Source organism: Somniosus microcephalus, unplaced genomic scaffold, assembly GCF_052327205.1.
Source record: "Somniosus microcephalus isolate GS21.2 unplaced genomic scaffold, FLI_Smic_1.0 unresolved_chr3, whole genome shotgun sequence".
Lineage (NCBI taxonomy): Eukaryota > Metazoa > Chordata > Chondrichthyes > Squaliformes > Somniosidae > Somniosus > Somniosus microcephalus.
In genome coordinates, this window is record NW_028225181.1 from 13,906,394 (window position 1) to 13,920,737 (window position 14,344).

At 43.2% G+C, this 14,344-nt stretch overlaps 1 protein-coding gene across 1 annotated transcript in view; it reads right to left on the minus strand.

The window, feature by feature from the left end:
- The window catches only part of LOC147091208 (rap guanine nucleotide exchange factor 2-like), a 115,707-nt gene that overhangs the window by 35,049 nt on the left and 66,314 nt on the right, over positions 1-14,344 (minus strand). Inside the window, exons 11-12 of the mRNA XM_085976678.1 lie at positions 4,561-4,772; positions 1,739-1,862 (exon numbers count right to left, since the gene is read on the minus strand). Coding sequence (XP_085832804.1) covers positions 1,739-1,862; positions 4,561-4,772 — 336 coding nt within the window. The remainder of the gene's footprint in view (positions 1-1,738; positions 1,863-4,560; positions 4,773-14,344) is intronic.

The following is a 14,344-nucleotide window of genomic DNA, read 5'->3' on the forward strand; positions in this document are numbered from 1 at the left end:
GTACCTAAAGTTTATTAAAATGTATCTCTATCAACTACTGTCAAGGGAGATACAAACCCAACATTAAGCTGAACCACTGATGAAACCAGAAGTCAAACTCAATCCCTAATGCTGTAGGAAAGGGGAAGTATATTGTAATTATAATACTTAATTGTCCACATAATTATGACTGTCAATTTTTTTTAAATGTCTATCTTTAAAAAGACTTTTTAAACAGTTACTGTTTTTCAGGGCTAAAAATCTGACAATTTATCATATATATTGGCCCAGAAATTCGGGTCCCCATGGGTGAGTACGCGCTGGGTACTCACGCGTAGGCCCAACGGAAGTGCCAGTTTCGTGCATGCACAGCGCATGCGTGGGAAACCAGAACTTCCGTTCCCTTAACTGAAGGGGTTCAGAGGTCGAACACGTGCGCCGGAGAGGCAGCGCGTGCGCATGGAACTTTCGGGGGTTTTTTCAGGTTTTTCCGGGAGTCTAAGTCTCCAGCAGTTACACTTTTAAAAAGCAGGCGCAAGGCCTGCTTTTAACAAGGTAACTGGTGAATTAATGAAAATTAAAACATTTTTTCCACAGGTTTATTATTTTTAAATACTTTAAAGAAAGGTAAGTTTATTTTTAGCCCAGTTAGAAAATGTAATTAATTTTTTCAAAAATTTAAAATATTGTTTAAAATAGTTATTTTATGTAATTTATAGTGATTTTTAAAATGTGATTTGAAAAAAAAATTATTTGAAGTTTTAGTTATGTTTTGGGGGCTTATAGTATTTATACTTTTGACAGCTCTTCCTGTCAAATTTATGAATGGGCATTCCCTGCTACCATTGGTTCTCCATGGCCCACGTGATCCCAGGGGATACATCGAACTAACTGCACCCCTGGGTTACGCAAGCACTGCGCGCCGGCAGTTGGAGGAGGCCCAGGATCGGAATCTAATTTTTTTGAAAACGGTGCACATGCTAGCTTGCTGCATGCAAGTCCTTGCTGATACACATGTATGTACTTTACCACGATCTTTTTTTAAAGAGAGTTCCAAGAGGAACTAGTAAAATGAGTGCAAGGACGCTATGGGAGGGCTTTTGTTATTCAAGTTACTACAGCTGTTCTTTGGTCAGTACTTTCAATTTCTCACCATCATGGGTTTACAAACTTGAACTGATTTAATACTTTTGATTTTGGAAAATCAAAACAGTGCATATGCAAAATACGGGACTGTACACAATTTTGTCAGTTATAGTAACAAATAGGAGCTATTTGATGCATTCATTTAGCTCCTGTTCAATAGTATAAAATATAAGACACTTCTGAATTGTCGTCTACAGACTGCTAATGTAAGACCTGCATTGCACTGCAGAAGAAAGAGACATTTCAAAAAAATTTGTGAAACACTGTACACCTGGATGAAACACCAAAAACATACAGCACCAAAATAACTATGATTAAATAACTGTAACATAATTACACTTCTTTTTTTGCTGATTATGCAATTCTTAGCACTTAGGTATCAGGCAGGTTACTTCAATGGAAAGCAAGGTGTTTGTGTCCTCAGAGCACCAATGCTGCTGTGTTTTCTGGATTGAAACAATCTGAATTGTGCTTATTCTTTTAAGAACAAAAAGCAATTTTATCCACATCCAGCCTTTCTGAGGAGGTATTTAATTCTGTACAATGAATAATTTTCATTGGCTCAGTTTACATCACTATGGATTCCATTATTCTGTGAACAGATAGCACTAACCTTGTTCTGAACATAAAAGCAGGATTGATATTAACTGAAGCCATACAGCCAACATTACGGATTTCTTTAGCAATCATCCGTAGCTTTTCAAAATTCACCAAACCTTCCACTTTGGAGTCATTCCCTAAGGGAAGAAAAAATAAAATGATTCCTGACGAGGACAGCTAAACAGATTTCAATTTTACACATTAAAATGTCTATTTAACATCCAGAGAACCCCATGCGAAGGACTGAGACCCCATCAAGGTTGAAAAGGTAAATCAGGAAGTAGGGAATGGATGACAGCAAGCTTGAGTTTTAAATGTCTGAAAATTGTCGGAGGAAGGAAAGACTGAGTGAAATAAGGAATTCCAAAGTTTTATAACAGTGAAGGAATGAGTCAGAGTATGAGGCTGCATGATGAGTATTGCTTTCAATAATAGGGATGTTGGTAGGAGGACGGCACCGACCGTAAATCAGGATAGAGCTATTAATGGTTAGCAGCTATGCTAATGTAGACGTTGCAAATTAATTAGTGAAAATGGAAGGTTAAAGGGAAATCACACCGTAATGATAAATACATGGCATTCTGAAAGATTAGACTGTGTAGTGAGACCTATGATTTTCCTGTGTTTTACTTTCTTAAACTCAATTTCTTTCCCAGGATTTTACATCATCCAAATGCCTGCAAACACTATAAAAATGTAAAGTTAAAAAATTGTTTTGATAGTGGATTTGGTAGCAGCATGGACCAGCATAGAATCATTTCAGCTAAGGAACCTCGGTCTGAGCTCAGCCGAGACTGACGGGATGAAAGCTTTCTTCAACTTTATAACATTCTTATGTAAAATGAGCTTTAGCAACCTCAACTCAACAAAGCTCAGTCTGAAGGGACATAAGGATGTTTGGTGAGAATGCTGGAAAAAATGTATGAAGTGCAGTCGAAAGTTCTCTTCGAAGATTTGAGTTAACCAAAAAATAGAGGAAGCTTTACTGTGCAGTTGAATGTGCTGCATCTAATGTGGGATTAATTGATGCTGAGACGATACACAAAGCAGGAAAGAAGCCATTTCCCAGCACTAACATCCCTTGCCTTGCTGAATGCAAAGATTAACCAATTCTACTTTCAAGTCATGATTTTCATGTGTTTTGCACTCAGCTCAGAATGGTAGAAGTGAATGTCACTGAGGACAGAAAGCTTTGTTGGGCTCACTTCCATTTCTACTATTCATGCATTTCAAAAGCAGGGCATCATAAATAAACATAAGAAACTAATGGGTTTGTAACCTCCAGAGCTCAGTTCTATCATCACCTCTCAACTAGGCGGCCCAGGGATGTTGACCTAGTTTTTAAAAAACCTAGGCCCAATGGCGTGCAGTTTCCAGTACCATCAGCATTTCTCAGCTTGACAAATAAAAGTCACCTTAACAGTCATTGATCTTTCAGTCTATATTTCGGTATTCTTTGAAAGTTAACTGTTATAAAGGATAAAGAACAATACAGAAGTCTTTTGGGGGGTTTGTGAGTCTGCTGCTGCAACTCTGCTAGGAGACCAGCAGAATCTACCAGAAAACAAAGACCACGATGGTGGCTGGAAGCACCAGTGCCTGTCCATCCTGGGGGGGAGGGGTTACCCAAGCACCCGACTGCAGCCATATGCTGTGTTAGGAGGCTGATCACTTACTTAAAAAAATAAGAATTTGTGGCATTTTCTTCTGTGGAGTGCAGAGTGTCCAGGCCTTGTTAGGGGCAAAACCTTCCTTCACACTTACCAGGCAATTGACTGCAATGGGACAAAGCCAGGGGCAGGGATTCCTACACCGGCAGTACCTACACCTTTGGCTCAGTTGGGATCCGGTGCATCTGTGGAGAGTTGTACGCCCAGTGAGGTGAGGAGTACTGGCTTCCACATCGGTGGATGTGGGCCCCATCAGTAGGGTTCAGGCCAGGGTAGTGGCCTGGAACCCCTTCACCCAATAGAAGAAAGATCCTCAAATTCTTCTTATTTTCAGTCCCCATATCACAGACTGTTATTGATAAATTCCAAGTCGTATCGTGACTACATAATTTCCTCATACTTGAAGAGTGATGGGCTTGCACAAGCTCAATGACAAGAGTAAAACTTTGTTTTCAATATTTCCCTTCTTTAGCATTCCGATGTATACAAGATACAATATACACAAGTGTACCTTTATTGGGAAACAAATAAATTGACCTGTGGTGACATAGCTTCATCTAGTGGAGAATAGGATATAACTAGAAATGATCACAACACAGTAATTTAATTGAGTGGTTCAGATAAATTCATAAAGCTCGAGTTATTTATATTAGTCACCTAAGGCCCGAGATGAAATTGAAATTACTGCTGAACACGCAATAGCGTGGCATAAATAGGGGTCAGTGCAACAGTCATGGCGGTCCTCGCCTCACTGCAGCTACCGGGAGTCCTGAGGCCTGGGATTCCCGGCCAACCACAGTCAAACCTACACACCAGCTTAAATCATGAGGCTTCCAGACCTCATTATCATAGTTAAAGTGCCAAACCGCCTCCTGGCAGTGGGTTGACTGCCCGTGACCCCTCAGTTAAACCCAGAAGTGGGCGGGTCGGAGGCGGGTTGGGGTCAGGATTTAGACTTTTAACACTTTAACTTCCCCCTCGCCCCAAGTTTTTTCAGGTTAAAATTCCCCACAAAGTAATTAAATGGTAATGCAAGATGTGCGACCGTAACAAGATAATTGACAAATCATGAGCATGGTGTGAAAAAAGTACTGATAGTTAAAGTAGAGAAAACTGCAAAAATGAAACCACAGTCACAATTTTTTTTTTTTTTAAATAGAGCTACCTTCATGCAGGAATGTCAGATATTTCTTGATCATAGGGAAGAGAGGAATAATGGGAGACTGCAGGTTCTGGTTATTGAGAACATTGCAGTATTCAGCCATATTTCTGGAAGGGTCCAAGAAATCCTGAAGATCCTGAAATAACTTCTCATATTTGCGTGGAAGTTTTTCCCAAGTATTCCGCAGTCGTGCCACTGGTGCAAGTTGTAGACCACTAGATTTTGAGAGAAGACAAAACAAAATTACAATATGTATTACTTACAACAAAATCTAAACAGGTCTTTTAAGAAGTAAACCGCCAACTTAACTTGAAATTTAGCCACCTTTAAAATTTTTTATTAAACCGCAATGTTTCAATCTCTAAAACACTAGACAGAAATGATGTGTATCCCCTTTTTTATATGAACCATTGAATGTTTGCCATTATGGGTTGAAATGAAGATTGTGGGTAGGTTTCAATTCACAATATCAGTAGCCAAAACCATTCAGCAAGGGTGCAGCACACATTTAGCAACATAACCGGTGAACACGTCCTGCAGAAACATTTCTCATTTGTAAACACAGCATCTTTATAAGACAAGAAGATCCACAGCACAACTTAGACCATTAGAATTTCATATTTTCCACGATCGATTCAAATAAACTTTACATTTTTCTGAGTTTAAAGCAGAAATATATTCTCTGTTTGTATTATTCAGCTCTAGCTTTAATATTGCTAACAATGAACAGAAAAAATGTAACAATCGCTACACCCCACTTTCCGTTTCCACCTCGAATTCATTGCGAAAGTCAGTAATGCTGGTTAATGAGGAGTCCTTGGCTCACTGTCATTTTCAGCAAGCACTGGGGATTGCCAGTGTAGGGGGTGGCGTGCGCCCAGTCAGCTTCACCTCGGACTGCCTTGGAGCGCTTCGAATCGCTCCCACACCCCTGGGTTCCAGACACCGGACTTAGGTACAGGCGGCGATACAGAAAATCGAGTAGACAAGTGGTTTGGTGCAAGAAAACCAGAATTTTATTAAAAGCAGAATAAAACAATCTTATGAAAATTACTGGTATGAAATACAGGCATAAACAATTACACTTATATGGGAATGGGGAACACACGGCACATCGAGGGAAAACAACTACATTAACAATCCCCTTATCCTTACCCCACCCCCTATACCTAACTAGATTAAGCTATGAGGGGCCAGGAATTCATGCTCACCAATCCAAAACCTGTTGCTTTAAATGGGTTGATTTTGAGGTCCGCTCTTGCTGTCCTTTGGGGTATCCCGTCACCACGTGGTCTCAGGGCGCGGCGCTGAAGTTGTTGATGCGTAGCACCCTCCTTTTTCCTCAGCTACCGTCGTCGTCGAGTCGCGATGGGTCTTCTTCTTCCCTGGGCGGCCGTCAGCGGTAACGTTGCGGTTGGGGGTCGGTTAGCGGTTTTTACCGTCTAGATGATTTCACTACCCATGCTTAAAATACCAGCTTATTCATAAAACTGGGCTCTTACACTGGGGTTTTTACTGTCCATACACACAATGCCAACTTATTCACCAAACGCCAGCTTTTAACTGGGCGTTTGTCCCCCAATGCGTCTTTCCACTGCCCTTCTCTGCCTTTACCGGTTCACCTTCTTCTTCGTCTCGTCTCGTCTGCCCGTTTGTGGCCTGTGTGTTCTGTGCGATTTCGAATCGGATTTTGTTCTCCCACGTTTGGCCCCGGTGTAATGGGCGTCCTTGGTTGTTGAGCAGCGCGGGGAGCGAGAAGAGAGCCCGCCATGAGGCCAGGGTACGAGAACGAGCGGCAGCAGGCCAAAAGCCAAACGATAAGAGGGCAGAGCAAGAGAGCGATCACCACTGATGGGCCTACAATTATACCCGTTCTTCAACTCCTTATCTGCGCGCCAAATCAGGTCAGTCCTTTTGTCTAACTTTTGGCGGGCTTGTTTAAATGATTACAGCCATTTATTTTAACGACTACTGGAGCAGTCGTCTCCAGGTCTAATGGCCCCGATGTCCTGGTTGTTTGTCATGGATGACGCTTAATTGTCCCCATCCTGACTTGATGGCTACTGTGAGTTGTTACTGATTAAATATGCAGAAACCTAATGGCCTTGATTCTAGGCCCATTCTAGCTTGATCTATTTCAAGGCGAATGAATGCATATTCTGTGTATACTTTAGCTGTCTGGCTCCAGAGTGTCCTTTTCACAGATTCCTGCATTTTAAGTTTCGTTTCGGGGCCTGCCTGTCTGCAGGGCCTTGCTTTCAAAAATCCTGTCGGTTTTGGTCACGAGGCTACAGAAGCCATTTTGGGGACCCTGTTTTTAATAACTTGTCCAAACAGGGTCCCTCGATCCATAATTTTGGGGGAATGTGGGAATTTTGAGAACCCTACACAGGAGACTTCCTTTGCTGGTCTAACCCACTTATCCTTTGCCCCTACAATATTCTAGCACTGGGACTACAATTTACAAACTTTTTCCTTGTAACTGAAACTAGTTACATAATCTAAATATTTCAATCATAATAAAAGATATATTCCAAGCAAATATTTTAACTTATGTCAGAGATTTACTATTTATATAACTCATTAAAATTTTGTACACTAAACATCCTTAAGTAGGGTTGCAATCTTTGCACAATATGCACTTGAACAACTTTTAGTGTTAACAATAAATCTTGTTTTTTTTAATGTTTTTCAGCTTTTGTTACTTTTCAATACAATTTTGAAACTTATAAAAAGGCGTAACATTTCACATTTGAAAATGCTCTATTTAACACTAATTCCCTTTTCTTACAATAGTAAAAGCAAAGGATACATTTGTGTCCCTCCATTTAGAAGCTCATCATTGCCATTGTTCCATTTCCAATAGAAAGAAACACATTTGCCGAATCTAGCTTTACTACAGCTTTGTAAGTGAAGAATTACAACTCCTTCAGATTACTCTAGTAAGTCATCATTTGAAGGAAAATATGATGCTCATCAGGTCAAGCTTCACATTAGAGTCATTTGGAAAGGATAGTGATGCATTTAAATTTTTGTCAACAGAGTAATTTCAAACCAATATAGGACTGCTATTAAAGTCTACAGTACCGCAACGTCTTTCCATCTTCTGTGATATTTCCACTAACATATGATTCGTTTTTTTTAATACAACACACAGAATAACGATAGATTTCGGTTGCAACTTCTACATAATACAATTTTGATGAAAATTCATTTTTATGTAAGTGCTCCCAGCACTGTGTTGTGGTTCAAGGATCCCAGCGTGGCAAAGTGAACTACAAAAGAAGGTATTTTAAATTTACAGCTCTCTCTGCAGGCTTCTCCTACATATGTGTAGAGGTAGATGTTGATGCTGCTGCCTGACCTGCTGAGTATTTCCAACATTTTCTGTTTTTACTTCAGATTTCCAGCACCCGCAGTGCTTTGCTTTTGTGTTGTGGTAGCATGTAGTAGATGTTTAATTTCAGCCTGAGTCATATATCAAGCATGGCTCAGTTTCCATTTGCTACCTCTCTCGCCATCATTTTTACATTCTCCCTAATCCCCTTCTGCTCTTGTTTCCATCCTTATAGTTGTATTAGTTGGTTCTTTACTGGGCCAACTGCACCATTCCACTGTCCTTTCATAATCTGCTGCCCATTAAATTCAATAAAGCCTTGCAAGGTTTACAAATTATCACACAAAGTACCTGGTGAAATTGAAAATAAACATTCATACATGCCAGTAAAACACTAAAAAGGGCTTTAGAGAAAAATGTTAGTGCTCTGAATACGGTACAAAGAGGCTGTAGTGTATGTACCCGTCTATCTTTAAGGGAACTATTGAATGTAACCGTTCACCTTTAAGGGAACTACTTTAGGTGTGGCACTATTTGTTTGGCTTCTGTATACTGTAATACCGATAGTGACCACACCAGTATATAAGTGTTGTAGCAGGATTGCTGGGGCAGATTCGCCCGGACCTTCGAATAGTAAAGACCTGTTTGTTTGTTACTTCTGAAGTCTGTGTATTTATTAACTGCACAACCCACAGACTTTACAGTGGCGACGAGTCCGATCGTACCCTGCGGCAAGACTACCAAAAGCAACGAAGAGCGTCGAAGAGAGACAACCGCCCTCGTCGTGCTACCAAAAGAAAACACGAGGCTGCAACAACAGAAAGCAGGAAGACTAATGACAAAAGCTGTATCAGCAACAGGCACTGACTACCCTTCTGCCACGGTGCGGAGTGAGCCGACCAGCAAGAAACAAGGCGGCCGAAGAGACTGTGAGTAGGGGAAGGTGTAGAAGTATCCGGAGGATAAGGGCAGAGCACTCGACCTCGGTCGAGGGGGAGCTGTGCCGGCCAAAAGTCGGGTCCAACGGCGTTGGGTGACAGCCGGACCGCGATCGGCGGGAAAAATCCGGGCAGCGACCGCAGCCACGAAGCGCTGAGCCTGCGAGTAGGCGCGGGAAGAGAAACCCAGCTGCAGCCGGGGAGGGAAACACCGGTCTGCGAGAGGGCTGGGGAGGCGAACGGGAACCGTGCGGGTGAGAGCCAGGTGCGGAGAGAGAGACTGCGAGGAGCCAGTCCAGCGGCTGAGCTGTTCTCCACCAACGGGGTACTCGGAGCCGGCAAAACCGAACGTGCGGGAGTGGGTGAGAGACACAGCCAAAAACGGGGTGAGAGACTGCGCGAGAGCCAGTCCAGCGGCTGAGCTGTTCTCCACCAACGGGGTACCCAGGGCCGGTAGCACCGAACGTGCGGGTGAGAGAGCGACAGAGCCGGGTACGGAGAGAGAGAGACTGCGCGAGAGCCAGTCCAGCGGCTGAACTGTCCTCCGTTAACGGGGTGTGCCCAGCGCCGGTAGAGCCGTGCGGGCGGGAGGAAAAGACATAGCCGAGTAAGGGGAGCTGTGCGGTAGCCAGCCAGTGGCTGAACCTGTCCGCTGTGGGGGAAGCGTACCCCTTCCACCGGGAAGAAGCGCGGGAAGCCGCCATTAGGCGGAGAAGACGCCAGAAGCGGGAAACCGCCATTGAAGTGGGCGGGGCGAGAAAGGAAGAGCGGGAAACCGCCATTTTCGCGGGAAAACCGCCATCTTGATTGACATACCGCCATTGAAGTGGGCGGGGAGAGAAGGAAAGAGCGGGAAACCGCCGATTTTGCGGGAAAACCGCCATCTTAGAAACAAACAAATAAATAAGAATACTTAAAGAAATACTGGTGCTGCTCCCAAGGGAAGAAAGATGCCTAAGCGAGGGAATATTAACGACTTTGATTCTGAAATAGAAGACTGGGCCACGTACGTGGAACGCATAGAGATCTATTGCGAAGCCAACAAAATAGAGGAAGACGACAAGGCGATAACATTGCTAAACTCGATGGGGGCAAAAACATACGGGCTCTTGAAGCATCTAATAGCACCAAATAAACCAGCGGATCAGACCTTCGAAGAGATTGTGGCTGTGCTGAAGGACCACTTGAACCCCACACCGCTGATGCTGGCTGAACGATTCAAATTCTACGCAAGAACGCAGAAGAAAGACGAAAGCAATGCGGAATACTTGGTCGAACTACGTAGGCTAGCGAAATACTGCCAGTTCGGAGGGAATCTGACAGAAGCGCTGCGGGACAAGTTCGTATGCGGATTGTCCAAAGAAGGGACGCAGAAGCGACTACTGGAAGAGAACGACCTCACACTGGACAGGGCTGTCCTTATAGCTGCATCGCACGAAGCCGCAGCGAAAGGAACGGCGGAAATGCAACTAAAGGCGGCGGCACTCGGGGTGGACCAAATTACTTCAAGCACAACAAAATGCTACCGTTGTGGGAAGACAACGCATGACCAGAATCAATGCTGGTTTAAGAACCAAGAGTGTAGGAAATGTGGCAAACTGGGTCACATCGCGAAGGTATGCCGGTCCGGGAAAAAGACCAATAATCAAAGGAAGCCACCACAAGAAAAGTACAACAAGGTACACAAGGTGGCTGAGAAGAGTTCAGACGAACAGAATTCAGACTCAGACCCAAACAACCAGGAGCTGGGTAGTCTGAGAATCCACAATGTGGGTAAAGAAACGGATCTACAGGCCATCTGGGTCATACTAAAAATAGCTGGAGTCCAAGTAAGAATGGAGCTGGACACTGGATCAGCTCTATCAGTCATCAACCGAAGGGACTACCACCGGCTATTCTCTCACATACCTTTAAGAAATACCAAGTTTGTATTACAGACATACACGGGGCATAACGTATACCCCGTGGGGAAAATAAGAGTCAAGGTGAGAGATAGGGGTAAAGAACACCCAGGAATGAACTTGTACGTATTACCTGAGGGAGGACCACCACTTCTAGGACGGGAGTGGATTAAGAAAATAGACATGGAATGGCATTACCTAAAAGCCATAATGAGGGAGGACTCGGTGCAAGCTATTAGCTCAGATTCTGAAATGGATGATGATAAGACCAAGTCGAATATGGAAGACAAGGCTAAAAGGGACTTGCCGACGATGGGAAAGAAAACGAAGACATGCAGAAGGACTTATGGTACCAAGAAGAATAAAGCTGCAGAGCAGAACTCCAGGTTGACAGAGAATTCTGAGCCTGTTCAAGCAAAGGATTCATCCATGACGGAAGAACACCGAGCTCGGACGCAAACTTATGTCAAAGTACGACAACAATTAGAACAGTTGAGTGACCGTCTCGTACAGGAGATGAAAAATATGGAAAAGTTCTGGGACACCGAATGGGAGAACCTGGAAAGACTACAGAGACAGCTAGCTCAAGCAAAGAGCGACCATAGAGCCATCGTGGTCAAATACCAATCACATTCCCCTGATGCTGTTCAGGAACTAGAATATTTACAGAATGAACCAAAGGAAGAGGAATCTTCAGGGAGCCAGGATTTTATTCCAGTTCTTCTCTACGACTCCTTACAAGCAGAGTGTGAGAAGTTGAAAGAACAGTATGAACAGGCCCAGGCTACAATTCTGGAGGGGGTTAACTCGGCAGCCTCCGAAAAGCTAGTTTCAGTAGAAGCATATGAACAACTAAAGGTTGAACATGAGCAAGAAGTCCAAAGGCTGCAGGAAATTCTTGATGAGCTCAAGGCCAAGACAGACTCATCGATAGAAGCTCCATCCATAGATGAGAAATTAGAGGTGAAAATCATGGCAGAGCATGAAAGACAGGATGTCCAAGAACTTATAAAAACATTGAAGGACACCCAAGACAAATATGAGGCGGCAATGACCGAGGTTCAACAACTTGAAGAACAGATTCAACTGGGAATCCTTTCAGTGGAAGAACAGGACACTGTAAGAATGGTCCCTGAACATGAACTAGAGAGCATCAGAGCGCAACTTTTCCGAGCGCTGAAAGCCAAAGTTCAAGAGGAACGTAAGGTGGAAGTATTGGAGAAAGAGGTGGATGAAATGGAGAAGACTCTGATCCACCGTGTTCCCAGGGAAGAGTTAACGGTCAGCCAACTCCTTCATATGCTGAAGGACAAGACTCTGCAAGGGGAACAATCTGAACACGAGCTTCAATCTTCAGGGGGAACGAGTTCGGAGCTCTCAAAAGTCACGGAGATAGCTGAGGTGGCAACACAAATTTTACAAGGATGCCAAAAGTACGTTGAATCACGTCAAGGTGAACAGAAGAATGTGGAAACTGTTACTTCAGTAGAAGGGTTAAATAGCTTGATAACGCAATTACCGATGGAAAGGAAGGTATTGAACTCACAAATGAGGTCCGTTATGAAGGAATGGCAGATAACCCAGGAAGAGCGGGATGAATATGAATGCATGAAGAAGGCTTTTCAAGAAAGATGTTTAGGGAAGGAACCACCGTCAGCTAACGTCCAGACGGGTGAGGAGGAAGAAGAAGTCTCTCTCGCTGGCCTAACTCAGGACGAACCCGAATATTACCATGACCTGTTGAGTGACACTGAATATTACGAGGATGTGGTCTGCCCAGCTTGTGATGAAAACTCTCAAAGTGCTGAAATCCGGATGAAGCACTTAAGGTCTAAGGAACATAGAGATTTGGTGGTGCTACAGCTGGCAGCCGAGAAAGGAGCTCCGAGAGTTTCAAAAAGGCAGAAAAGAAAAAGAAGAAGCAGAAGATAATAACTGTCTAAAATATTAGCACTTCTACCATTCCAGGCGGGACATTACGAAAGGAGCTAAATTAGTTGAAAAACTGGAAAATGTCAAGACAGCCAGTTGGTTGTAAAAGTCCGCACTGCTGGTTCAACAGGACGAAAGTTCAAGCTGTTACGTCAAGAAAAAGGCTATGGAGGAGTCACGCTAGCCAGGTGAACCGGCTACACCAAAGAAATGTTGTTCGGAACGAGTCAAGATCAGAGACTGAATCTATGAACTGTTTCCGCAGAGACTGAACCTGTGAACTGTTTCCACCGAGATTATATTTGTAAATTGTTTTATATGACATTGACTCCACCGAGATTATATCTGTAATTTGTTTTATAGGAAGTTGAAGATATGTATGTTTAACGGGGACTCTGTAAGTAATAAGCTAAAAAGGGAGGATTGTAGTGTATGTACCCGTCTATCTTTAAGGGAACTATTGAATGTAACCGTTCACCTTTAAGGGAACTACTTTAGGTGTGGCACTATTTGTTTGGCTTCTGTATACTGTAATACCGATAGTGACCACACCAGTATATAAGTGTTGTAGCAGGATTGCTGGGGCAGATTCGCCCGGACCTTCGAATAGTAAAGACCTGTTTGTTTGTTACTTCTGAAGTCTGTGTATTTATTAACTGCACAACCCACAGACTTTACAGAGGCCTTGTGCTCCAGCTCAACACCCACCTCATTAAGTGCTACTTTGAGACTGTTACGGTTTTCAGTTCAAGCCAATGAAGCCTTCGCTCAGTTTTATACCCTGGGATGTTTTTCTATATTAAAGCTGCTATATAAATGCAAGTTGTTGTGCTGTTGCTGTTGAACTTGTCTCCAAAGTACCTATTGCCAGACACCTCACCATATTTCAACCATCTTAAGCTTCTCTGTTGACAGATATTGCAATGCCACATGGCTGAATACTTAAGCCTAGAAATTGCAGGTGTTAGCGCTGGCCGTTAAGGCCTGTTTTGTTGAAAAAATTGGCGGCCACCCCACTTCTGGCGGATCCCACGGCGGATGCCATTTTCAGCAGGTCAGCAGCACTGCCGTTGCCTGTGCTCAGGCAAGTATTTTAATTAGCGGAACTGTGACGTCAATTGCCGTGCAACACTGAATTGACGCACGCTATTCATTTTGGAGCTTGCCACTCTTCTTACAGCCCTCTCCAAAGCACGCCAGTGTGTGAAGACGTTGACAGCGAGTAGAGGCGGGAGAAAGCGGCTGTGTGCTACAATCCACACAGTAAACAGCTGCTGCTGGATAACTGTTAACTATGCAGCGCTATTGGAGTGAAAATTGCTTCCAATGAGATGCATCAAATCTCCCCTCATGTCAGTCAAACAGTATCGGAGATAAATACTTTTAAAATAAACTCTACTGTACTACAATTGTAATAATATCAAGAAAATTCAAAGCTGCATTTCCTTAAATTTTAAACATTGGGTTTTTCTAGTGTAGGAACTGATAAAATGAGATGCAAAGTTTGGAAGTCTGCTTTTAAAAAGCTTGACAGCATATTCTCACCAAGAGTTTCTCAAAAGTCTGCTGTTGTTAAAAATTTAATTGAACTCTCTTCTGCACTATTTACACCAGTAAACTCCTGACCAAGAGTTCATGTTCCCCATTTTAAAATTTATTTCCATTGATGCCTCATGCAA